Source organism: Scyliorhinus torazame, chromosome 1 (assembly GCF_047496885.1).
Source record: "Scyliorhinus torazame isolate Kashiwa2021f chromosome 1, sScyTor2.1, whole genome shotgun sequence".
In the NCBI taxonomy this organism is placed as follows: domain Eukaryota; kingdom Metazoa; phylum Chordata; class Chondrichthyes; order Carcharhiniformes; family Scyliorhinidae; genus Scyliorhinus; species Scyliorhinus torazame.
The window spans coordinates 257,347,904-257,374,993 of NC_092707.1; the positions used below are offsets into that span (position 1 = coordinate 257,347,904).

The window sequence follows — 27,090 nt, forward strand, 5'->3', positions numbered from 1 at the left end:
CTCCAAATCGGAGGGAGCGAAAAAAAATCTCTCTACCCTCCCTTAAACCATAGTCCCAACCATTACAAAATGCCAGTTCCCCAGCATTGTTCCACTCCGTTCTCCCCAAATTTATGCTCCTTGATGAAGTCCTCGGCCGCATCTGGGGTCTCGAAGTAATATTCCCGGCATTCAAACATTACCCATAATTTCGCCGGGTAGAGTATCCCACACCTGATCCTTCGCCAGTACAACTTCATCTTGGCCTTGTTGAACCCTGCCCGCGTTTTGCCAACTCGGTCCAATGTCCTAATATATTCCGACCTTGTTTCCCTCCCATTCGCAGGTATACTTCTCCCTAGCCCAATGCAAGATCTCTCTTTCTCCACAAATTTGTGGAGTCTCTCAATCACCACCCACAGAGGCTCCCCAGCTCCAGGCTCCTGCCTCAGGGACCTGTGCGCTCTGTCCACTTCAGGGGCTTTATCTAGCACCCCCTCCACCACCAGCATCTTTGAGACATACCTTGTGGAATCCGCGCTTTCCATTCCTTTAGGCAGGCCCACTATTCACAGGTTCTGTCTTCTCAAGGTGTTCTGCTCCTACACCTTTGCCCTCAACGTTTTGCACGGGTCTCCTAAGAACCCCAGCTTCACCTCCAGTGCAACCACTCGATCGCTGTGGTCCGAGATCACTCCTTTGATCTCTTGGATCTGCGACTCCTGCACCTCCAAATACTTCTTCACACGTTCCATCAAGTTCTTCAGGGGTGCCACAGCTCCTTCGATGGCCTCCAGCGAACCTCCTGCATCTCCTTCCTCTGCTGGTGGAATTCCTCGCTAATAAAAGCCATCAACTGCACCACCTGGGGCTTTCTGCCTTGCAGCAGCCCTTCCCTGCAGCCATCCTTGCACCGGCTGCTGCACCACAGATATCCTCCAAGTCTTTGGTCAGGTCTCTCACCGTCTTCTGCCGGTTTGGTAACCAGCGGACATACCATTCCTGGGGGAAACTACTCCTCCGACCTTCAACTACACCTTTTCGTTGAAATTGCACCCAATATCAGGTAAAAAGAGCTATTTTCTATGCCTTTGAGCAGGAACTGCCCTATGTGCGGCCACGCACACCATGTCCGCCACTGGAAGTCCTAAGTTAGAGATAGATAGGTTCTTGATTAATATGGGGATCAGGGGTTATGAGGAAAAGGCAGGAGAATGGGGATGAGAAACCTATCAGCCATGATTGAATGGCAGAGCAGACTCGAAGGGCCGAATGGCCAAATTCTGCTCCTATGTCTTGTGGAATAGCTGTTTCCTATCCACCCTGTCCATGCCCACATAATCTTGTGCACTTCAATCAGGTCCCCCCTCATTTTAAGTTCTCGCTCACTCGCCTCATCCAGGGCCTGAATCACCAGCAATAACAAACAGCACTGAAATTAACAGCCAGGTAACCTATTTTGTGATGGTGGTTTAGGGATTGACCAGGTCACTGGGAGAACTTCCCTTCAGAATAGTGGGATGTTTTAGGCCCAGCTGAGAGTGCAGTTAATAATAATCTTTATTGTCACAAGTAGGCTTACATTAACACTGCAATGAAGTTACTGTGAAAAGTTAGGGCCTAGGTCTAACATTTCACCTGAAAGATGACACCTCAAAAACATTGTAGCACTCCTTTAGTTACTGCACTGGAACGTCAGTCTGGATTATGTGACCAAGTTGTGCTTGAACCCACATCCTTCTGGCTGATGATGCAAGAGTTCTACTAACTGGGCCATGTCTGACAAGTAGTCAGGTAATGGGTTGATTTATGTCAATTTTGTCCCTGTTACAAATGTGCTTGCAGTGGCTACAACAATGCAGGATTGCTGCGTTGACGATATCTGTTGTGGTTGTGGACCACAGCCAAGCGAGTAAACATATGAGGTCTTTAAATAAACTGTGAAAGCACTATAGTGTCATCCTGGGAAAAACACTTGCTTATTTCATGTAGCTCCATTGTCTCACTGCCTGAAAAATGAGGGGCTCAGACAAATCAGGACACATCCTATCAACACTCGACGCTTGACAGTATCCAGACAGAGTGTGCAAGGCAAGGTCATATTGAACTTTTCTCTGTTAATTGGCTAGAGTGGTGGTGGTGGGATGGGTTTAGATGGTCAGTAATGTTTTGACATCAAATCAAATTTGGCATGGGGAGGAGACTTTACTCAAACTAATGGATGAGCTGGTCATTTTTTTGTGTTATGGTCCGAATGTTTCTTAAAGTAACCGTAAATTATCTGAGCAAAGTATTTTCACATATTCATTTAACTCTGCTTCCGCGGAAACATGCAATTGCTACCAAAGGCAGAAGCTGGAATTCGGGTTAGAAAATGAAGCCCCAAGGACTGAATAAAAAAACACTTGCATTTTTCTAGTGCCTTCAACGAAGCACTTTACAGCCAATTGTGTATTTTGAAGTTTAGTCGTTGTAGAAAATGCCGCAGCCAATTTGAGCCGAGCAAGCTCCCACAAATGCCAATGAGGTAATGACCTGTCTCTGCTCATTTGCGCTTTTGTTACTTCCTAGACTCAACTATTCCAATGCACCCCTGGCTGATCTCTCACATTTTCATAGAATCATAGAATTTGCAGTGCAGAAGGAGGCCATTCGGCCCATCGAGTCTGCACCGGCCCCTGGAAAGAGCACCCTACCCAAGCCCACACCTCCACCCTAGCCCCATAACCCAGTAACCCCACCCAACACTAAGGGCAATTTTGGACACTAAGAGCAATTTAGCATGGCCAATCCACCTAACCTGCACATCTTTGGACTGTGGGAGGAAACCGGAGCACCCGGAGGAAACCCACGCACACACTGGGAGAACGTGCAGACTCAGCACAGACAGTGTCCCAAGCCGGTAATCGAACCTGGGACCCTGGAGCTGTGAAGCAATTGTGCTAACCACTATGCTACCGTGCTGCCCCTTATTTTACCTTGCATAAACTTGAGGTCATCCAAATCTCTACTGCCTGTGTCTTAGTCTACACCAAATTTTCTTCCCTTTTCATCCCTGTGCATGCTCACCTATATTAACTCCTGGCCAAACAACAACTTGATTTTTACCATTCTCATCCGTTTCAAATTCCACCATGGACTCGGTCACCCATATCTCTCTAATCTTCTGCATTCCCACAGCCCTCTGAGATATCTGCGCTCCTCTAGTGTGCCTACCACCCCCTCCAATGCCTCTCCACCCTTCTGCTTTGCTTTCCTCCTGTAAAACATTCCTTAAAACCAACCTCTTTGACCAAGCTTTTAGTCATTTGGCCTAATATGTCTACATATAGCTCGGTATCATACTTTGTTATTTAATGTTCCTGTGAAGCAGCTAGGGATGGTTTCATTACGATAAAGGTGCAATCTAAAAATAAATTGTTGTTGATTTGAGAGACAAATATTAACCAAGAAATTGAGAATGCCTTGTTCTTGGTTTCCGTGGATCTTTTACGCCTACCTGAGCGGGCTGAGATGGCCTTAGTTTAATGTCTTATTTGAAAGATGGCACCTATGGCAGTGTAGCACTCCTTCAGTACTATATGAGAATGTCAGCTTGAATCTGTGAAGTGGGTCTTGAACCCACAATGTTATGACTCGGAGGTGAGAATGGTACCAACTGAGCTGTGGGTGACACTTTGAAGAACCGCAAGGCTGTTGCCCAAAGCAAGAGTCTTTTATGAGGAAAAACTAGAGATCCAAATGGTTGAACTTGCAAAGGCGGCATCCAAGAGCTGATCTTGTGTAAGAACCATGAAGGAAATGGTAAGGAGACATCTAGATTATTATTTCAAGGTAAATTGTAGTAGTAGGGCAAAGGATTGATGGCAGAAATATTTCTTGCAGCGTATGAGCAATGCATGGAATTTTGTCACCAAGGCAAAATCCAGGATGCTGCAAAGAACTGGATGAACTAGAATGGGCCACATGTACATAGTTATTGTGATTTGGTGACAACATTGTGTTTTAAAGGCCAGAGGCTGAAGGAGTAATAAAATCCTGCTGGAAGTAACGTTTCCAATTTTAAATTTGTTGGGAGAAGTAAATGCATGAGAAATCGTTCATTTGGAGTTGAGGAGAAATGAGGTTGCCAAAACTGACAGCTTGGTAAATGGGTATATCAATGACCAGGCCAGCACTTGGAGGGTTATTCAAGTTTTATTTTTTAAAATCTTATGATTAAAGCTAGAGAAATAAGTATGTGGACAAGGATTTTTGCACTGAGGGTGACGATCCGACTGTTGGAGCTGGACTCGATGCCAGGGATCCAAGGCAATAAGTGGCTGTTCACTAACCCAATATATTCCTCAGCCCCGATACAATGAGTAGCAACCACCTCTTAAGGCCGTGGGTTCAAGTGCCATTCCAGCGACTTGAGTGCAGAATTTGGGCTGTGGCTCCCAATACAATGCTACGGGACTGCTACATTTTTGGAGGTGTTTTTAGGATGAGGCATTAAAACAAGGTCATGTCTGCTCTCTCAGATCAGTGTATGAAGAAAAGCAGAGGAGTTCCTTTTGACATCCAGGTCAATATTTATCCCTCAATCAACCACATTAGATAAACATCTGGTTATTATCTCTTGATGTTTATGGAACATTATTGTGTTCAAATCATGCAATGGTTACACTTCAAAAATGCAGCTTTAGCTGAAGTGTTTTGGGATGCCTTAATGTTGCAATGGCAGTATAAAAATGCAAGTACTTTTCAGAACATGGATGAATCTGGAACATTGTCAGTATATTTTCTCTGCATTGATTCCAGTGTTTAAATGTTTTTCTTGAATCTCGATGACCAGAATGGGACAGTGCTACTTTGCAGTTTGTCCTGTATAGTGTGTTCATAACTTCCTCAAATTCTTTTTGTCTATGTCCTTTCAACTTCCTACTGGGCTTTGACAAATGAGACTTCCCAGTTTATCAAGTTTCCTTTCCAGGTTTTCTGTTGACCTCAGCCTTGACTTCTTTGCTTCAGTTTCTCAATTTGCAAAAACAACAGTCACCCTCTCCTCTGAAGAAAATGATAGTGGTTTAAAAATAAAAGTCCAAATTCAGGAGAAGGTTTTTGCTCTATTCTGTGTGTATGTTTTAAATTGAATGCCAGAGATAGCTCCCCTGCTCTTAAATAGTACCATGAAATCTTTTACATCCATCCAAGAAGGCAGACAAAGCCTCAGTTCATCCGAAAAACAGCGCTACCAACAGTGCAGCGCACTCTCAGTGGTGTATTTCAAAGTCAGCCTTGAGCACGAAGAACAGGGGCGGGATTCTCGGTGCGACGACCGGCGCCAAAAACGGCGCGAGTCAGTCCGGCATCGCGCCGCCCCAACGGTGCGGAATTCTCCGCATCTTGAGGGGCCGAGCCGGAGTGATTTCCGCCCCGCCGGCTGGCGGGAAAGGCCTATGGCACCCCGCCAGCCGGCGCGGAAATGACTTTGCCGTGCGACGCATGCGCGGGAGCGTCAGCGGCCGCTCATGGCATCCCCGCGCCTGCGCAGTGGAGGGGGTCTCTTCCGCCTCCGCCATAGTGAAGACCATGGCGAAGGCGGAAGGAAAAGAGTGCCCCCACGGCACAGGCCCGCCCGCGGATCGGTGGGCCCCGATCGCAGGCCAGGCCACTGTGGGGGCACCCCCCGGGGCCAGATCGCCCCACGCCCCCCCCCCCCCCCCCCCCCAGGACCCCGGAGCCCGCCCGCGCCGCCTTGTCCCGCCGTTCGTAAGGTGGTTCAATCCACACCGGCTGGCGTGGGTTGACAGCGGCGGGACTTCGGCCCATCGCGGACCGGAGAATCGCCGGGGGTGGGCCCCCCGACCGGTGCGGTTTCCGTCGCGGCGCGATTCCCGCCCCCGCCGAATCTCTGGTGGGTCGGAGAATCGGGCCCCAGGTCCTGAAGTGGAATTTGAACCCACAACCTTCCAACTATAGGCAAAACTGACTATAAATTGCTGCATAGAAACCCAACTGACTGCAGCTGATAATGGTGTTGTTTTAAGAGTAAATAAGGGGAACTAATTCCACTGACTAAATCTAGCTGTGACTAGAACGGATTTAAAATAATATAAATGGCAAAAAGATCAGAGTGGTGTTGGGTTTCTATGCAGCAATTTATTTTTAAATATCTGCCTAAGAGAGTGATGGAACCAGATTCATAATTTTCAAAGGGGAATTGGATAAATTCTAACATCTTGCATAACATGTCCATAGTTTGGAGGAGGGAAGGGGGTTGGTTGGGGAAAGCCTAGCAGTGGGACTAATTGGGTAGCTCTTTTGTGGAGCTGCCATTGGCATGGTGGGTAATAGGTCATCTGTGTTGTATGATTTTGTGAAAACTTTAAATTGACTAAATGTTTATTTTTGTGGAATATTAAAGGGTACGGAGAATGAACAGGACACTGAGATTCGTGAATAAGAGAGTGGAATTACACTGGGTGGGCAGGATTTTAATGCAGGGTTTGGAACCTCAAGTTGGGGCTAACCGGTGGATCTGAGCCTGCACTTGCTGGCAGTATGACGAGCTCAGCAATTTAACCAGTGGTAGTTTCCTAATTGACTGAGTTCATTGTTCAATGAAGGGCACAGACCCTGGTTGAACAACAAAGAACAAAGAAATGTACAGCACAGGAACAGGCCCTTCGGCCCTCCAAGCCCGTGCCGACCATGCTGCCCAACTAAACTACAATCTTCTACACTTCCTGGGTCCGTATCCTTCTATTCCCATCCTATTCATATATTTGTCAAGATGCCCCTTAAATGTCCCTATCGTCCCTGCTTCCACTACCACCTCCGGTAGCGAGTTCCAGGCACCCACTACCCTCTGCGTAAAAAACTTGCCTCGTACATCTACTCTAAACCTTGCCCCTCTTACCTTAAACCTATGCCCCCTAGTAATTGACCCCTCTACCCTGGGGAAAAGCCTCTGACTATCCACTCTGTCTATGCCCCTCATAATTTTGTATACCTCTATCAGGTCTCCCCTCAACCTCCTTCGTTCCAGTGAGAACGAACCGAGTTTATTCAACCGCTGCCCTCCATACCAGGCAACATCCTGGTAAATCTCTTCTGCACCCTCTCTAAAGCCTCCACATCCTTCTGGTAGTGTGGCGACCAGAATTGAACACTATACTCCAAGTGTGGCCTAACTAAGGTTCTATACAGCTGCACATGACTTGCCAATTCTTATACTCAATGCCCCGGCCAATGAAGGCAAGCATACCGTATGCCTTCTTGACTACCTTCTCCACCTGTGTTGCCCCTTTCAATGACCTGTGGACCTGTACTCCTAGATCTCTTTGACTTTCAATACTCTTGAGGGTTCTACCATTCACTGTATATTCCCTACCTGCATTAGACCTTCCAAAATGCATTACCTCACATTTGTCCGGATTAAACTCCATCTGCCATCTCTCCGCCCAAGTCTCCAGACAATCTAAATCCTGCTGTATCCTCCGACAGTCCTCATCGCTATCCGCAATTCCACCAACCTTTGTGTCGTCTGCAAACTTACTAATCAGACCAGTTACATTTTCCTCCAAATCATTTATATATACTACAAAGAGCAACGGTCCCAGCACTGATCCCTGTGGAACACCACTGGTCACAGCCCTCCAATTAGAAAAGCATCCCTCCATTGCTACTCTCTGCCTTCTATGGCCTAGCCAGTTCTGTATCCACCTTGCCAGCTCACCCCTGATCCCGTGTGACTTCACCTTTTGTACTAGTCTACCATGAGGGACCTTGTCAAAGGCCTTACTGAAGTCCATATAGACAACATCTACTGCCCTACCTGCATCAATCATCTTAGTGACCTCCTCGAAAAACTCTATCAAGTTAGTGAGACACGACCTCCCCTTCACAAAACCGTGCTGCCTCTCACTAATACGTCCATTTGCTTCCAAATGGGAGTAGATCCTGTCTCGAAGAATTCTCTCCAGTAATTTCCCTACCACTGAAGTAAGGCTCACCGGCCTGTAGTTCCCGGGATTATCCTTGCTACCCTTAAACAGAGGAACAACATTGGCTATTCTCCAGTCCTCCGGGACATCCCCTGAAGACAGCGAGGATCCAAAGATTTCTGTCAAGGAAATTCAAATTGCTGCCAGTTCAGTCAAAGGACAAGCAGCTAGGGGATTGGGAGAGTGCCTCAACATGCAGACATCCTCTTGAGAATTAAGTGTAAAATGAAAAATCAGAGGGACCAAACCAAACAATCAGGCTGCTCCAGATGACCTGTTGCGGCCATCCTGGAGGGAGGTCTGATCTTCCTTGTCCACCGCATCCTTCCCTAACGGGGGCCATAATTACTTAAATCAGCTGCCTGCCTTCATTCAACGAGCAGCTGCTGTGCATCAGATCCTGCAGGAGATGAGTCCGAGAGCCATGTCTCCCAATCCATCACTCCGGGGATGGGAAAACTCTGTCTGATGGGATGTTAAAGGTCTGGGAATTGCGATTAAGATGTGTTCGCGGGATAGTAAATTGATGGGCAGAATATCCTTATTCAGTAGAATGATAATGGAAAATTGGGGGGCCAGATTAGGATATGTAGTATAGCCTTTATTCTGCAGCATACGCTGTAACATTGTTTAATGCACTGTTTTTTTTAATGATGCAGTTAGTCTACCAGTCATAATGCAGTCATTTTTACACACAATTTAATTATCCAAAACTTCACATCAGGTAGCCCAATTAAAATAGCAGTGTTTTATTTTTAAAAAGAACAAAACAATGATTATCTTACAGGAATTGAACCTGCGCTGTTCATCTCACTGCATCGCGAACCAGCTGTCCAGCCAACTGAGCTAAACCTCCTCTCCCCTCACCCTGGCTTCCTGTACAATAAATTCATTCAGACCCAGCCTTTGAGGTTTTCTTGTACAATGCAATACTGAGGAACTTATGGTAGTACAGCTTATCCATCGGAAAGCTGTGGGTTTAAACCCTACTCCAGGACTTGAGCACGTTATCTAGGCTGACACTGCAGTGTAGTGCAGCCCTGCATCAGTACTGTCAGAGGTGCTGCCTTTCAAATGCGTTGTTGAGTCGAGGCCCAGTCGGCCCCCTCAGGTGGATGTTAAAGATCTCTTGGCACAATTCGAAGAAGACCAGAGGGGTTCTGCCGACTATCCTGGTCAGCATTTGTCCCCACATCAAGTTACCTCAAACAGATTATCTTGTGATTACCACATGGCTGTTTGAGGAAGCTTGCTTTGAGTAAATTGGCTGCTCAATTTCTATGTAACAAAGAGCAATACAGCACAGGAACTCCATGCCTGCGCCAATCACGTGTCCTATCTAGACCAACCGCCTGTATCCTTCTATATCCTGTCTGTTCATGTGCCTATCCAGATAAGTCTTAAAGGTCACTAATGTATCTGCCTCAACCACCTCACTTGGCAGTGCATTCCAGGACACCACCACCCTCTGTGGGGGGGAAAAAACTTACCCCTGCACGTCTCCACTGAATCTTTCACCTCTCACCTGGAACTTGTGCCCCCTTGTAATTATAATTTCCGCCCTGGGAAAAAGCCTCCCAACTATTCACCCCTATCTGTACCCCTAACCATTTTATAAACTTCTATCAGGTCTGAGGCCTGAGCCTCCGTCTCTCTAGGGAGAACAATCCCAGTTTATTCAATCTCTCATAGCTAATACGCTCCATACCAGGCAACATCCTGGTAAACCTTTTCTGTACTCTCTCCAAAGCTACCACGTCCTTCTGGTTGTGCGGTGACCAGAATTGGGCACAGTATTCCAAATGTGGCCTGACCAACGTTCTATACAATTGTAACATAATTTTAGAGCTTTTACACTCGATACTTAGTCCTAAGAAGGCAAGCATGCCATATGTTTTCTTTTTTTATAATTTTAGAGTACCCAATTCATTTTTTCCAATTAAGGGGCAATTTAGCGTGGCCAATCCACCTAGCCTGCACATCTTTGGGTTGTGGGGGCGAAACCCATGTAAACATGGGGAGAATGTGCAAACTCCACACGGACAGTGATCCAGAGCCGGTATCGAACCTGGGACCTCGGCGCCGTGAGGCTGCAGGGCTAACCCACTGTGCCACCATGTTGCCCCGCCATATGTTTTCTTTACCACCATTTCCACTTGTGCTGCCACTTTTAAGGATTGTCATAGATAGAATTTACAGTGCAGAAGGAGGCCATTCGGCCCATCGAGTCTGCACCAGCTCTTGGAAAGAGCACCCTACCCAAGGTCCACACCTCAGGATCTGTGGACCTGAACGCCCAGATCTGTGTCTCTATGCTCCTGATGGTTCTGCCATTTATTTTATAGCTCCCACCTGAATTGGAATTACCAAAATGCATCACTTCGCAATTGCCATTTTGCTGCCCAATTTTGCAGCCTATCTATATCCTGTTGTATTCTCTGACAATCTTCATCACGATCCGCAACTCCTGCAATCTTAGTATCATCCGCAAACTTGCTAATCAGCCCCACTACATTTTCTTCCAAGTAATTTATATCTATTACAAAGAGCAGAGGTCCCAGAACTGATCCCTGCGGAACACCACTAGTTACAGACCTCCATTCCGAAAAACATCTTTCCACTGACACCCTCTGTCTTCTATGACCAAGCCAGTTCTGGATCCATCCAGCTAGTTCACCCCTGACCCCATGTGATCTAATCTTTTGCACCAACCTGCCATGAGGGACCTTATCAAATGCTTTACTAAAGTCCATATGGATAACATCCACAGCCCTTCCCTCGTCAACTACCTCAAAAAATTCATCAAATTAGTGAGACATGACCTCCCTTGTACAAAACCATGCTGTCTATCACTAATAAGACCAGTCACTTCCAAATGTGCATAGATCCTATCTCTGAGAATCTTTTCCAACAATTTCACTATCACTGCGTCAAGTTCTCTGGCCTATAATTACCCGGATTATCTTTGCAACCCTTCTTAAATAACAGTACAACATTGGCTATCCCCAATCCTCTGGGATCTCACCTGTGACCAATGAAGACACGAAGATTTCTGTCAGATGCCCAGCGATTTCATCTCTTGCCTCCCTCAGTAATCTGGGATAGATGCCATCTGGCCCTGGGGACTTGTCTACCTTAATGCTTTTTAACTCCCTAACACTCCATTTCTCATAATAGCGACCTGTTCTAATCCAATTATTTAGCTGTAAAGTGCTTTGGGATGTCCTGAAGTTGTGGAAGACACTACTAATCCAAGTCTTTCCTTTCAATTTAATAATGGTGAAGAAAGTGACATTTTAATTAATTCACCCTGAGACTAGGAGAGCAACAAAAGAGTAACAAATGGAAGAGTATATTCTGTCCATGATAAAAGCTCTTCCAGTGGTGAATAAAGATGGATGAAATGGTAAATGGGGAAATATTTACACTTCTGTTGTTATGGCAAACTAAAGAATAGTGATCACATTCAGTGCCATTTAAATTTGATTCAGTAAAAAGTACCTGGAAGTTTTGCTGCCCTTCGGGTTGAGATATGCTATGGCGTAATGACATTCAGTGACCACTGGTCGCAGCACAATCACTCACCTCTGTTGTCAGAGCAGGAGATCTAGAGGCCCTGCTCTTGAATCCTGTGCATATTTAGCCCTGTTGCTATAAACACCAGCAGATCACGTTTTGCTGCAGTTCATCCAAATACCCATTTCTCACAAAAGCAATGAATCTCAGTAGTTCAGTATGCTTCCTCTCCAAAATTTCATGTGCTCATGCAGACACACTCTTACACACCCTTGCATACTTATACACGTGCACACCCACTCATAAACACACCCTTGCATTATACACAAGAGGCGGCATGGTGACACAGTGGTTAGCACTGCTGCCTCACCAAGCCAGGGACCTTGGTTCAATTCCAGCCTTGGTTGACTGTGTGGAGTTTGAACTTTCTCCCAATGTCTGCATGGGTTTTCCCCTTGTCTGCATGGGGCAGCCCCATGCCGTCAGGGAAACCCCTGGGCTGCCAGCAAAACGGAGCATCCCGCTGGTGGAGATTCCAGCCCCTGCTTTATATTCAACTCCCTTTTGAAAATTATTATTGATACCACTTCTGCCACCTTTTCTATTTTTTAAAATTTAGAGTACCCAATTCATTTTTTCCAATTAAGGGGCAATTTAGCATGTTCAATCCACCTACCTTGCACATCTTTAGGTTGTGGGGGCGAAACCCACGCAAACACGGGGAGAATGTGCAAACTCCACACGGACAGTGACCCAGAGCCGGGATCAAACCTGGTACCTCGGCGCCGTGAGACTGCAGTGCTAACCACTGCTCAACCGTGCTGCCCTCCACCACCTTTTCTGGCAGTCCCTTCTAGATCATAAACTCATCTCCCCTCTAGTTCTTGTCCCAGTTACCTTAAGTCTTTTGGATGTAGATCATCCTACCATGGAAACAGTCCTTCCTTATTTAGTCTATCAAAATCCTCATTTCGTACACCTCTTCATTTCTTGATGACCTTCTCTGCTATTCTTTGCCCAGATTCTGTAACTTCTCCACCTAACTCCCTGGTGCCATTCCAGGAAGTCTTCTTTGCACCCTCTCTCTTCCTAAAACGTGGTTCCCTCAATTAGGCATGATACTGCAGCTGAGGTCTAACCTGATGATTTACCAAAGATTCATGTAACTCCCTGGCTTTCATAATTTGTTAGAAAGCCTTCATGGTTTTCAATAGACTTCTCGACTTGCCACCTTCAGAGATTTGTTTATGTAAATCCCAATTCCCTATGTTCCTGCATCCCTTTAAAATTGCATCTTCTCATTCTTGCTTGTGTCACTTCACAATCCAAACTTTTCATTTTACAGATGCCCATTGCGGAAAAGATTCGCACTATAGCACAGAAGGTTTACGGGGCTGAGGATATAGAGTTGTCACCTGAAGCCCAAACCAAGCTGGATCTGTATGTCAGTCAGGTGAGAAACATTTAATGACCAAATTGCCTGTGATGGCTTGGTATCGTATTTGTTCATGCTGAACAGAAGTATCGGGAGCTTAGCCTATTGATGAAGATATTCAAAAGAACCACCCATGAGTTGTAATCTGTGAGTTGTTCATGCAGTTTCTTTATTGCAGAGTGAACAATTATTGCAAGAAGCTTCATGGAGGAGTGAAATGGGCACCAACCGCAAATGGGAAAGTTGGGCGAAGTGAGCCAAGAACCGGGTTCCAATAGAAGGCTTTTGAGGATATGTTGGTTGGGGTTAGGGGCAGGAGTACCAGAGAGGAGCGTAGATTGTACAGCAGAGAGGGTGAGTGCACATTGCAGGTAAAGGACATATCACTGATTGTACAGTAGGAGAGCATGTTGGACAGCTGAAGGCAATATCGTTCGATAGCAATGGGAGAGAAAAAATACTTTCAAACCTTTATTTACATTGAATAAAAGGAAAGTACCCTGCAGACTGTAAGGATATTAAAGATTGCCATATTGTCACAAATCATAGTCATGCAGCACAGAAAAGGCCCTTTGGCCCATTGAGTCTGCGCCAGTCAAAAACAACCACCTAACTATTGTAATTCCACTTGACCCATAGCCTTGTATGCCTTGGTATCAGAAGTGCACATCTAAATACTTCTTAAATGATATGAGGGTCTCTGCCTCCACCACCCTTTCAGGCAGGGGGTTTCACACTCCCACCACCTTCAAGTCTGGCAGAGTTGTACAATAATTCCAATGGAAACCTTTTTTTTTAAAAATGATATATAAATAACTACGAGTATTAAACAAATTAATTGGGCTTGAACTCCAATCCAATTCATATGGGGATTAAATGTTTATCTCTAAAATAACTTTTTGGGTGTAAGGAGTACATGTCAGAAAGTCACTGTACAGAATTAAAAAAATACAATTACTTTTTTAAAAAATATAAATTTAGAGTTCTGAATTCTTTCCAATTGAGGGGCAATTTAGTGTGGCCAATCCATCTACCCTGCACATCTTTTGGGTTTTGTGGGGGTGAGACTTGTGCAGAATGTGCAAACTCCAGACAGACAGTGACCCAGGGCCAGGATCAAACCCGGGACTTGGTGCCGTGAGGCAGCAGTGCTAACCACTGGGCCACCGTGCCGCCCCAATGAAAATGAATTCTTGACTTAGGCAGGGTGCAGAAGAGGTTTACTGGAATGGTATCGGGGATGTGTGACTTCAGTTACATGGAGATACTAGTGAAACTGGGATTGTTCCCCTTGGAGCAGAGAAAGGGGATCAGACAGGTTTCAAATTCAGGTACAGTTTTGGTCGAGTATATAAACATTAACTGTTTCCAGTGGCAGAATGGTCAGAAACTAGAAGACGCTCATTTAGGCAATTGGTAAAAAGCCAGAAGGAACACGAGGAAAAATGTTTACAGTGAGTTATGATCTGGAATGCAGCTCTTTGAAAGGATGCTCGAAACAGATCAATTTAATAGGGAATTACTTATTTGAAGAGGAAAAGAAATGGCACAGCTGAGGGGAAAAGGCAGGTGACAGGGCTCATTCAAAGAGCCAACACGTGCACAGTGGACCAAATAGACTCCTCCTGAGTTCTACCATAGTTTAAGCCTTTCAGTTCAAGCTATCAGGGAAGATTGACCCTCCTGGGGCTCTTCTCTGGAGAGGTTACTGAGTGGTGACCTAATAGAGGCCTTGGTTAAGAAGTCTTAATCGGGTAAACATAAGGAACATGTTTCCATTTGTGGGAGGGACCAAGACTCAGGGCCATAAATATAAGATGGTCACTAATCAATCCAATAAAGAATTCAGGAGAAATTTATGAACCCAGAGAGTAGTTAAAAAGTTTTACTTGTAACCATATGAAACAATTGATACGAATCATACAGATGCATTTATGGGAAAGCTAGATAAGTACATGAGGGAGAAAGGAATAGAAGGATATATCATTACGGTAATGTGAAATAAGATGAACGTGATGCATGTAGAGCATAAATACCAACGTGGACCAGCTGGGCTGAATGGACCGTGCTGAACATTCTAGTAATTTTATTTTAAAAGTACATGTTTGTAGAGTTGAGACTTATTTTGATGCTCCATAATTCTTCTGACAGAAACGGATTAGGTATTTTTAAAATAATTTAAATCAATATCCGTTTTTGTAAACCTGGTACATGTTTGATCTGTCTTTTGTCGTGTGAAGGTTCTGATTTCAGTACAGGTCCAGTTTAACCAGTCCGAAGTATGTTCAATGTAGTTAACACCCGTGTCTGCTTTCCTGATGTGCTCAGTGACTAGTGTTTCCCCTTCCTGACTCAGGGCTTCGGAGATCTGCCAATCTGCATGGCGAAGACCCATCTGTCACTATCTCATCAACCCGAGCGTAAGGGGGTTCCCAGTGGATTCACTCTGCCAATCCGAGATGTGCGTGCCAGTATTGGGGCTGGCTTTATCTACCCATTGGTGGGCACGGTAGGTAACAAGTTCCCAAAATGTGCGGCATTTAACACAGGCCAAAGAGGTTGAAATTATGTAAATTTGTCAACACAAATTGGCTAGATTTTCATTCTTCTCAACTGAGAGCAGATTTCACCTTACTTTGCTGTAACTAACAAAAGATTTGGATGAGAAATGAAGAGAAATAATTTCCTTTGGGGCTTCCTGAGGTTGTGAAAGGCATTAAATAAATGCAAGCTCTTCCTTTCTTACAAATTCCTTTCTTACTGCTTTCTTACTACTGACCCTTTGCTGGATCAAAATCCTGAAATCCCTCCCTAACAGCCCTGAGTGTACGCACAGCACATGGACTGAAGTGGTTCAAGAAGATAGTTCACCACCACCTTTTCAAGGACAATTAGGGATGGGCAATAAATGCTGAACTAGTCAGCAACACCCACATCCCATGAATGCAATTTTAAAAACTACAAAATCAGTCGGTCGCTTATTTCTAATTATGCAATGAGGCAAATGCATTTTTTTAGAATGATACTGGGGATGAGAGATTTCAGTCATGTGCTGGAGTTATTCTTTTCCTTAGAACAGAGACAGTTAAGGGCAGATTCAGTAAGGTGTATATAACTTTGGTAGAGTAATGAAATAAAGTCGCCATAGTTACAGATGGCCGTAGGCTGCTTTCCCGAGACAACTGGTGGTTTAACCTGAGGGTCATCACACCTCAGGTGAGGGGCAAGGTTGAGATAGCCAGTACGGAATTGAATCCGCACTTTTGGCCTTGCTCTGCATCACAAACTAGCTGTCCAGTCAACTGAGCTAAACCGGCCCCCGTGTAGAGTAATAAGGAGAAACTGTTTCCGCTGGCAGGTAGGCCATTGACCAGAGGACGCAGATAATTCAGGTTGTTATCCAAAATGAGAATTTGTTTTACTCAGCAAGTCACTCTGATGAAATGTGCTGCCTGAAAAGTGGGTGAAAGATTCAACCGTTTTCAAAAGGAAGTTGTATAAATACTTGAAGGGGGAAATTGTGCATAGCTGTGGAGAAAGAACAGTGGCTTGAGGCTAATTGGACAGCCCTTTTAAAATGCTGGCACAGGCAAATTGGACCAAATGGTCTCTTGTGTTATATAATTCAATGAAAGAGGGGAGCCTTAATTCTGAGTCTTAGTACCAAGTAGAATGTAAGAATGTTCCTTCTTGCAGAGAGAAAAAGAACGGGCATTTAAATTCACATCCTTGGACATCCCTAAGCACTTCACAGTCAATTAAATACTTTTTATGATGTGATCCCTGTTGTAATGTATATTGTATGGTATATATAATGTATATTCTATGGTAATCCTGGTTGAGTGATAAATATTGACCAAGACACGAGGGAGAATTCTGTGCTTTCCTTCAAAAATGATGCTGGTTTCTAATACATCCACCTGAGAGATTGAATGTTTCATCTGAAAGATGCCAATATCAGCAGTGCAGCACTCCTTCAGTATATCACTGTAATGTCAGCCCTGATTTTCCTCTAATCTCTAAAGTACAATGTGTGTGTGCGACCCTCTGACACAGGCGTGAGTGCTATTAACTGAACTATAGTTGACCATTTGTAATAATGGTCAATACAAGTTAGAGGTCATTGTGCTTAGAAAACATTCTCATGGAAAAGGACTTGGTTGAATTTGTAATTGGTGTCACTGAGGTTTTCGTATTATTATTTGGAATACTTCCAGTTAATTTTTTCCTGCTCACTTCCACCTACATAATGTTGCTGGTTTCCATCCTTACCCTAACTCATTTGATGCTGAGACTCCCATGCCTTTTGTTATCTCTGGACCTGCCTATTTCAATGCTATCCTGGTTGAACTTGCACCCAGCGAAAATCTTTGCCAACCTCTCTCTATCCCAACTCGAACCGAGTTCCATTCACCCATCACAGCCGTGCTCGCCAACCTACATTGAGGCTTTCTAGTATATGTGCCAGTGTTAAATTCTTATCCTGATTTTCAAATCCCTGCAGCCTCATAGCTCCACATCTCTGTAACTTTGTCCCAATCTATGATCCTCCAATTCTGACCTTTTGAACGTCCATGATTTTCATCATTTCAATGTTAACCGTGCCTTCAGCTGCTTCAGCCCTAGGCTTCCTAAACCTCAACCCTCTTCCTTAAAGTGCTTCTTAAAATCTGCATCTTTGACCAAGCTTTTGGTCTCCTGTACTAATATCTCCTTGCGTGGCTTGTCATCAAATTTTGTTTGATGATGTTTGAGAATCGCGAGCCTCAAGTGGGGGGGGAGAGCACAGAGTCTCGCTCCATGCAGACTGTATGTACCGGACCCATTGGAGGGATGGAAGAAATCATGAGGATTCTAGAGGAATTTGGCCGGTTTACGGGGTATAGGCTAAATATGGGGGAAAGTGAGATGTTTGCGATCCGGGCGAGGGGACAGGAGAGGCGATTGGGGGAGCTGCCGTTTAGATTAGATGGGGGAAGCTTTAGGTACCTAGGCATTCAAGTGGCACGGGAATGCGACCGGTTGCTTAAATTAAATCTGGCCCAGCGAGGAGACCAAATTAAGGACGATTTTCGGAGATGGGATGCGCTTCTGTTGTCATTAGCTGGGAGGGTGCAGACAGTGAAGATGACAGTCCTTCCGAGATTCCTGTTCGGGTTTCAATGTCTCCCCATCTTTATTCCGCAGGTCAACAAAGTGATCTCTGGCTTTGTTTGGGTGGGTAAGACCCTGTGGGTAAGGAAGGTATTGCTTGAGCGGAGTCGGGGAGAGGGCGGGCTGGCGCTGTCAAATTTTAGTAACTATTACTGGGCGGCGAGTATAGCCATAATCAGGAAGTGGGTGGTGGGGGAGTGGTCGGCATGGGAGCGTATGGAGGCAGCTTCATGCAAGGGCACCAGTTTGGGGGCGTTGGTAACTGTGCCTCTGCTGTTCCCGCCGGCACGGTGTTCCACCAGCCCCGTGGTGGTGGCGGCCCTGAGAGTCTGGGGGCAATGGAGGAGACATGTGGGAGCATCGGTCTGGTCCCCAATCTGTAATAATCACCGGTTTGCCCCGGGAAGTATGGTTGGGGGCTTCCGGATATGGCGGAGAGCAGGGATTGAAAGGATGGGGGATATGTTTATAGAGGGGAGCTTTCCGAGTATGAGGGCACTGGAGGGGAAACCAATTCAAGTATCTGCAGGTGCGGGACTTCCTACGTAAACAGGTGTCAACCTTCCCGCTCCTACTGCTAAGGGGGATTCAGGGCAGGGTAGTTTCCAGAGGGTGGGTAGGAGAAGGGAGCGTCTCGGACATTTACAAGGAACTTACGGGCTCAGAGCAGACGCAAGTGGGAGGAGGAGCTGGGAGGAGAGATAGAGGATGGTCTGGGCGGACACGTTGAGTAGAGTCAACGTGTCCGCCACATGCGCCAGGCTCAGCCTGATAAAATTTAAGGTCGTTCATAGGGCTCACATGACAGTGGCCCAGATGAGCAGATTCTTTGGGGTGGAAGACAGCTGTGCAAAATGTGCGGGAAGACCAGCGAACCATGTCCACATGTTCTAGGCATGTCCGAAGCTTAGGGGATTTTGGCAGGGGTTTGCAGATGTCATGTCCACGGTGTTAAAAACAAGGGTGGCACTGAGTCCAGAGGTGGCAATTTTCAGGGTGTCGGAAGACCCGGGAATCCAGGAGGAGGAAGAGGCAGACGTTCTGGCCTTTGCTTCCCTGGTAGCCCGGAGACGGATACTTTTAGCTTGGAGGGACTCGAAGCCCCCGAAGTCGGAGCCCTGGCTATCAGACATGGCTAGCTTTCTCTGTTTGCAGAAAATCAAGTTCGCTTTGAGAAGGTCACTGTTAGGGTTCGCCTGGAGGAGGCAACCGTTCGGCGGCGACTTCGCAGAAAATTAATCGTCAGCAGAGGGGGCGGGGGGCTTAGTTTAGCTTAGAGTAGGGGGGTTAATAAAGGTGGGACCTGTAAGGGAGGGAGACCGCTTTTGCACTATGTTTATAGATTCATGTACATTGTTTATTGTGTTGTTCTTATAATACTCAAAAGTACCTCAATAAAATATTTATTTTTAAAAAATGTTTGAGAATCGCTTTGGGACATTTTACCACATTAAAGGTGCTATATAAATGAAGTTTAAGGTGGTTGTCGTTGGGATGTTGGTATTGCCCATTATCCCCTTCCACTTAGAAATAACATTCTCCCTGTGTCTACGTGGGTCTCATTCCCACAACCCAAAGTTGTGCAGGTAGATGGATTGGCCCCTTAATTGGGAAAAAAGAATTGGGTACTCTAAATTTATTTTTAAAAAGAAATAATTTTGAGGATTTTTTTGGAAGGCCTTCAAATTCTCTAAATTTGAAGAATAGGTTTTAGGAATGCTTGAAAAATTGAAGCCTGAGCAGCACATATCTCCTATTCCAAATTTTGCTAATTTTCATCTGAAGGATCCTGGACGGAATTCTCCGATCCTGGGGCTAATCGTTGATGCCTTCGTAAATGCCGGATTGTTTTACGACGGCGTCATCTAGCCCCTAGGATCAGCGATGCTGCGCTGCACAGGGGGCCGGGCCAGCACGGCACTGGAGAGCCTCAGGCTGCTCCAGCTGCCAAAACGGGCGGAGCATGGGCGGCACGAGTTCGCGCATGTGCGTGGGTTGCCGGCCCCGACACAATATGGCGGAGACCTACAGGGGCCCAGCACTGAGGAACCTAGGCCCCATCGGGATTAGGCCCCGATTGCGGGCCAGGCCACCGTGGAGGCCACCCCCCCAACCAGGCCGTCCCCGCAGCATGAACGCCGAGGTCCTGCCTGGTAGGACCACACAAGAGCGATGTTGGCGGGCACTCGGCCCATCGCGGCCCCTGGCAGGTGCCATTGGTGCCGATTCTCCGACTAGCGTCGTCGCACGATTCATGCCTCCCCCGCCCCCCCTCCCGGCGATTCTCCGACCCAACGTGGGGTCGGAGAATCCCGCCCCCTGTATTTAATAAAAATAAAAGGCAGTGTATTCTGTACACAGTTCACACTGCAGTCACAGCACTGGTGATGGAGGGAGTGAACATTTAACCTGTGACATCAGTTGTTTGTTTCTATCAAACTGCCATAAATTGATCAGTGATTGATATTGGAATGCTTCCGATGAGACACGGAAAAAAATAAAATTTGACATTCCCTCTTTTAAATATGAAAGGATTGTGGAGCTAATCCCTCACTGACACCCAAAATTCATCCTAGATTTCTGTGAAATGTGATGTCCATAAAGTGAAATGTACATTTCAAATTTGAGTTGTTTTTTCCCCTGGAGAATTATGGTACAGAACTCCAGGCTAGTGCTCTAAAGGCTCGGGACTAAATCTCTGACATCTATGTGTAATTTGTAACTGGCAATTGCTGGAATATCTGAATTATTCAGCACTCTTTGCAGGAGCAGCCAACATTCTTCCTCCCAATGTAATGTGGGCCATATGTTATATGGTCACGTTAGCTCATGTATCTGCCCACCTGAATTTCACCACACTTAACATTGCTACTCATGGTTCTGATCTCCATGTAATAAGAGGCACTCGAGATCTGTAAAAATTAGGGATTTGCTTATTGAGGAAGTTTTAACAGGCTTGGGGTTCTTTTCTCTAGAGAAGGCTGTGAACGGTCTTTAAAATTATATAGGGGTTTAATATGATTGACTACAATGCTTCCACTTGGGTGGGACCATAACTAGGACTTCTAAACGTAGGGTAGTCATTGAGATATTCAGGAGAATCCTCCTATTGATTGAAATGTGGGACTTTAGTTCGGATGAATGGCACAGATGCATTTAAGGGAAAGTTGCAAAAGTAAATCATAGAATTTACAGTGCAGAAGGCGGCCATTCGGCCCTTCGAGTCTGCACCGGCTCTTGGAAAGAGCATCCTACCCAAGGTCAACACCTCCACCCTATCCCCGTAACCCAGTAACCCCACCCAACACTAAGGGAAATTTTGGACACGAAGGGCAATTTATCATACCCAATCCACCTAACCTGCACATCTTTGGACTGTGGGAGGAAACCGGAGCACCCGGTGGAAACCCACGCGCACACGGGGAGGATGTGCAGACTCCGCACAGACAGTGACCCAAGCCGGAAACAAATCTGGGACCCTGGAGCTGTGAAGCAAATTGTGCTATCCACAATGCTACCGCGCTGCCCCAATGAAGAGTGGGAGGAGGCTACGGTCAAGTGCGCAGACACCAGCATAAAGCAGTTGGACTGAATGGCCTATTTCTGAGCTATGAATTTTATGTATTCAGTGTTTCCCAACAATGCGTCTGATGCCTTGGTTTCCCAACTGAACATTTTTCTCATCCAAGACAAATTTCCAGGTTAATTCCAAAGGTGGCTGCTTCTCATTCTGGAGGAAGACTTGCAAACATGTATGTGATGGATGTATTGATACCTCCATTGGTCAGCGTGTAATGACATTACTTTACTTTATACCACCTCTGCCATTTTGGTGTCTTGTCTAGTTAGCATGTAACGTTGCATGTGGACGTGTTATCCTTCACTTGCAGCAGGTAGAATGTGTATTTACTAATTTTTTTTTGTATTGAATTGTTGGGTGGATCACTACTTTCTGTCAAATGGACTGAAAACACCCACTTTGAGGCCAACTCCATTTTAAGAGTCTGCATTTTAGCAAGCTTGTAGGAGGTGCCGCGAAAGGCCTTTACAGGGTTGAGGTTTCTTGTCCACCAACCCCACATATTCAAAATTATAGATTCCTATTCTTAATCCCCAAGCTGAGACTTCACTTACCTTTGTCTTTTCCTCTTGTCATTAATAGCAATGCCCCCTCACCTCCCTGCTGAGAACATGGCCCACTGAACCAGGAGAACTCCCTTACCCCTCCCTTCCCACTTTTCCTTTCCCTCCTTTCCAGGTCCCTCTCCACTTCTCACCTCTCCCATACTCCGTAATACTCAATACGTTGAATGGTGGTGGGCCAGAAGGAGTGTTGTGTTGATGCAAGACCATGTTTAAATACCTTAATGAGACTCTGAGCAGGGTGTGTTCTGGAGCTGGTGATTTTTTTTTTTTGCATCACTAGTTTTGTTTTTAGGAACAACAGTCGAAGGTCACGTCAGGAGCATAGTGTTTCATGTACAAATATGGAGAGAGGTTCAGGGTAGATCTGACCTTGGGGCAAAGAAATGCAGCCAGCTGTCTCCCTGATCTCTAACATCACCACACAAAGGTTATTTTTGACTCTTATGGCCAACTTGATTACACTTGGGCCCAGCATAAGCTTTTTCACCATGCTTTACTGTTGTGTTTAACTTGATGGTTGGAAGTTATAATATTTCCTTGAGTGCAAGAGATTGAATAAATGTCTGATGGAGTTTTCGAAGACTATTTGAAGGATTTGATGGTGTAGATAGAAAAAAATTAATTCCTTTAATGGAGAAACCCAGGACAAAGAGGCATAACCATAAAATTAGAGCTTGGATGTTCAGGGATGAAATCTGGAAGCATTCGTTCTCTCAAAAGGTAATGGTTGTTGGGTCAAGGTATTAAGTGATATGGAGCAAAGATAGGTAAATTGAGTTGAGTTACAGATCAGCCATGATCTGATTGAATGATGAAGCAGGTCCAATGGGCTGAAAGGTCTCCTGTTCCTCTCTGTTAGTCAATAAACTAAATCTCAATATCACTGTTGATCAGACTGTGAATTTATAGTTGAATGTAGCCTTTCATGATATGGCTGTTAGACACAAACAACACACTAAATCCCACTAACTGTGATTCTGCAATTGCACGCAGGGAGCATAGCTCATTTTGCATGCAGATTGTGATTTTAGGTATCGGCAGTCAGTTTGTTGTCTCGGTTTGGTATGCAACCAAGGATGCTAAGTTTTGACAGTAGTGTTCCCCAACCAATTAGATTTGTACCAAAATCCCAAAAGTCGTGTTAAAAAGAGCATGCTGACTTTCTTACCAAATAATGCTGAAGTTTGGTTCGTTTGCTCAGTCTGACCACTTGGCACACTTCCGTTTCTGTTATGCTCTGCTTTTTTGGCATTTCCAGTGGTACATGGGTCAAAGAGCAGCAATGTAACTCAGTCCCACTCTGATCTCAAGTGCACTGAAGCCACAGTCCTGTGCCACTTGAGCATCACACTGACTACAGTACAACTCCAGCCCATTACAAGTTCCCAGAGGAGCACCTTTTTGCTGACCTCCGTACGCCAACAATGAAGTGCAACCACTACGATAACTTATGTCCTATCTTGGCTCCATCCTCTCTCCTCTTGCCCAGCCCTTTCCCATCTATATCGGCAAACTTCCAGTTCCCTGGCTCTAACTACCACCTCTTTGCCATGGATTTCCAATCCCTCTATATCTCCATTTCCCACCAGGTTTGAGAGCTCTCCGCTTTTCCTCGAGCAGAGGCCAGAACAATCCCCATCCACCACCACTCTCCTCCGTCTGGCTGAACATATCCTCTCACAAAACAATTTCCTCTTTCCCTTGTCTCACTTCCTCCAAACCAAAGGTGTGACTTTGGGTAGCTGCATGGGTCCTGGTTTGCCTGTCTCTTTATGGGGTATCTGGAACATTCTCTGTTCCAGTCCTACTCCAGCCCTACCCCACAACTCTTGTGCATCAACGACTGTTTTAGTGCCGCTTCATGGTCCCGTCTGGACCTGGTCACAATTATTAATTTTGCTTCTAATTTCCACCCCTCTATCACCTTCACGTGTCCATCTCTGACACTTCCCTTCCCGTTCTTGACCTCCCTATCTCCATTTCTGGGGATAGACTGTCTACTAATATTCATCACAAGCCCACTAATCCCTACCTCAACTACTGCTCTTCACACCCAACATCCTGAATAGACTCCATCCCGTTCTCCCAGTTCCTTCGCCTCCATTGCATCTGCTCTGATAATGCCACTTTCCAGAATGGTGCTGCTGATGTGACTTCATTCTTCTTTAATCGTGGTTTCCCACCCACTGTGGTCGACAGGGCTCTCAACCGTGTCCGACCTTTCTCCCGCACCTCTGTTCTCACCATTTCCCCTCCCTTCCAGAGTCAGAATAGGGTCCCCCTTGTCCTCACTTTTCACCCTGCCAGCCTTCGCATTCAAAGAATCATCCTCCTCCAGTTCCACCATCTCCAACATGATGCCAGTTCCACCATCTCCAACATGATGCCATCACCAAACACATCTTCCACTCACTTCCCCCTGTCAGCATTCCACAGAGACCATTCCCTCCGGGATACCCTGTCCACTCGTCCATCATCCCCAACACCTCTCTCTCTTCCCATGGCACCTTCCCGTGCAATCACAGGTGTAACATCTGCCCCATTACTTCTTCCCTGATCACCTTCCAAGGGCCTAAACACTCTTCAGGTAAGGTGGCGCTTCACGTTCACCTCCTTCAATCTGGTCGATTGCATTCACTGCTCTCAATGCAGTCTACTCTACATTATATTACGCTCCCATACCAGTGGCTAGGATACTCGACAGAACCCCCAATATTTTATTTTATTTTGTAAGACTGTGCGGAAAGAATACTTCACTCCAGGAGTGATCACACAAAGAAATAGGAATTTGGTTATTTAAAACAAAGCTTTATTATAAACATAATATTAAACTCTTCAACATCGCACCTGAAGATAGCTTAGAATTACCCCTTAAACAATGCTACTCAATACAGTAAATATACAATATCCTTAATTACGATCTCTGTTCCTAATTAAACAACAAGAAAGGAAAAAACATACAGCTCTCAGTCCATCCTAAATCCCACTGGCACAGAGTAATACTTGCTTTCCAGAATCGATTTGGCTCCTGTTAGAACTCCTGCATACTTTGGCTGGATGTCTTCAAAAAGCTGTTTCAATGGTTTTTTGTCCCCCTTGTCGCAAGTCTGCATTGCTTTAAATATTTTGTTAACTATGCAACTGAGAGCAAAATACCTTAATTGTGATCTAAAAGGGTTAGTCAGATCAAAACTCAGCTCAGAAGCTTTCTCAAAAAATCTTAAACCTTGGCTCCACTCAGCAATTACATCTCCCCAAGCAGAAAACAAATTGACTGCCCCTAGTCAAACAACAGTGCATTAGCCCAGGCTTTTTACTGTGGTCAATTTCACCTCTGTCTCTTAAAAGCTTTTTGGCCTTGCAAAACAAGATTATTTTTAAAACATGACAACTGCAGTCAAACACACTCTAACACAGGCTTTTAACTCTTAAATTGCCCGAATAAACCCACAATGCTGCATTTGTCACAATTGGAGAGACTCGGCGCAGACTGGGTTACCTTTTTGCAGAACATCCGCAAACAGGACACAGACCTTCCTTGTCACTTGCCATTTCAACTCACCTTCATGCTCTCATGTCCACATGTCTGTCCTTGGTCTGTTGCTATGTTCCATTAAAGCCCAGCATAAACTGGGGGAACACTACCTCATTTTTCTATTTAGGCACATTATAGCCTTCTGGACTTGGAGTTCAACAACTTCTGACTGTGAACTCTCTCCTCCACCGTCACCCCATTTTTATTTCTGTCAATTCATTTTCATTTTTTCTATCGATCAGTTTTCCCTCACCATAGTCTCCTCCCTCTGCCCCCTCCTCCACTTTAGCTATCTGCTCCCTGTTCCATGTTGTCCTTTGACACACTGCTCTCCTTTGTGATGCCACTAACATATTTTGATCTAATGCACCACTATACTATCAGCACTCTTCTTAGCCATTACCTCCTCACCATTTACATTCCCTTTGTCTTTTTGTCTACAGCATCTTTGTCAATCTCCACCTATCTCTGGCCTTCTATCCATTTACCACCGTTTGGGCAGCACAGTAGCACAAGTGGCTAGCATTGTGGCTTCACAGCGCCAGGGTCCCAGGTTCAATCCCCCACTGGATCACTGTCTGTGTGGAGTCTGCATGTTCTCCTCGTGTCTGCGTGGGTTTCCGCCGGGTGCTCCAGTTTTCTCCCAAAGTCCAAAGACATGCAGTTTAGGTGGATTGGCCATGCTAAATTGCCCTTAGTGTCCAAAAAGGTTAGGAGGGGTTATTGGGTTACAGGGATAGCGTGTAAGTGAGGGCTTAAGTGGGTCGGTGCAGACTTGATGGGCTGAATGGCTTCCTTCTGCACTATGTTCTATGTTCTAAGAAAGCACAACAGCGTCTATACTTCCTCAAGAAACTGAGGAAATTCGGCATGTCCGCATTAACTCTTACCAACTTTTACAGGAACACCATAGAAAGCAACCTATCTGGCTGCATCACAGGCTGGTATGGCAACTGCTCGGCCCAAGACCGCAAGAAACTTCAGAGAGTCCATCACACGAACCTGCCTCCCATCCATTGACTCCATCTACACCTCCCGCTGCCTGGGGAAAGCAGGCAGCATAATCAAAGACCCCTCCCACTCGGCTTACTCACTCTTCCAACTTCTTCCATCGGGCAGGAGATACAAATGTCTGAGAACACACACAAACAGACTCAAAAACAGCTTCTTCCCCACTGTTACCAGACTCCTAAAGACCCTCTAATGGACTGACCTCATTAACACTACACCCCTGTATGCTTTATCTGATGCCGGTGTTTATGTAGTTACAGTGTGTACCTTGTGTTGCCCTATTATGTATTTTCTTTTATTTCCTTTTCTTTTCATGTACTTGA

General features: G+C 45.5%; 1 protein-coding gene across 1 annotated transcript in view; it reads left to right on the top strand.

Moving 5' to 3' along the window:
• The window catches only part of mthfd1l (methylenetetrahydrofolate dehydrogenase (NADP+ dependent) 1 like), a 316,218-nt gene that overhangs the window by 241,667 nt on the left and 47,461 nt on the right, over positions 1-27,090 (top strand). Inside the window, exons 25-26 of the mRNA XM_072504179.1 lie at positions 12,832-12,939; positions 15,278-15,430. Coding sequence (XP_072360280.1) covers positions 12,832-12,939; positions 15,278-15,430 — 261 coding nt within the window. The remainder of the gene's footprint in view (positions 1-12,831; positions 12,940-15,277; positions 15,431-27,090) is intronic.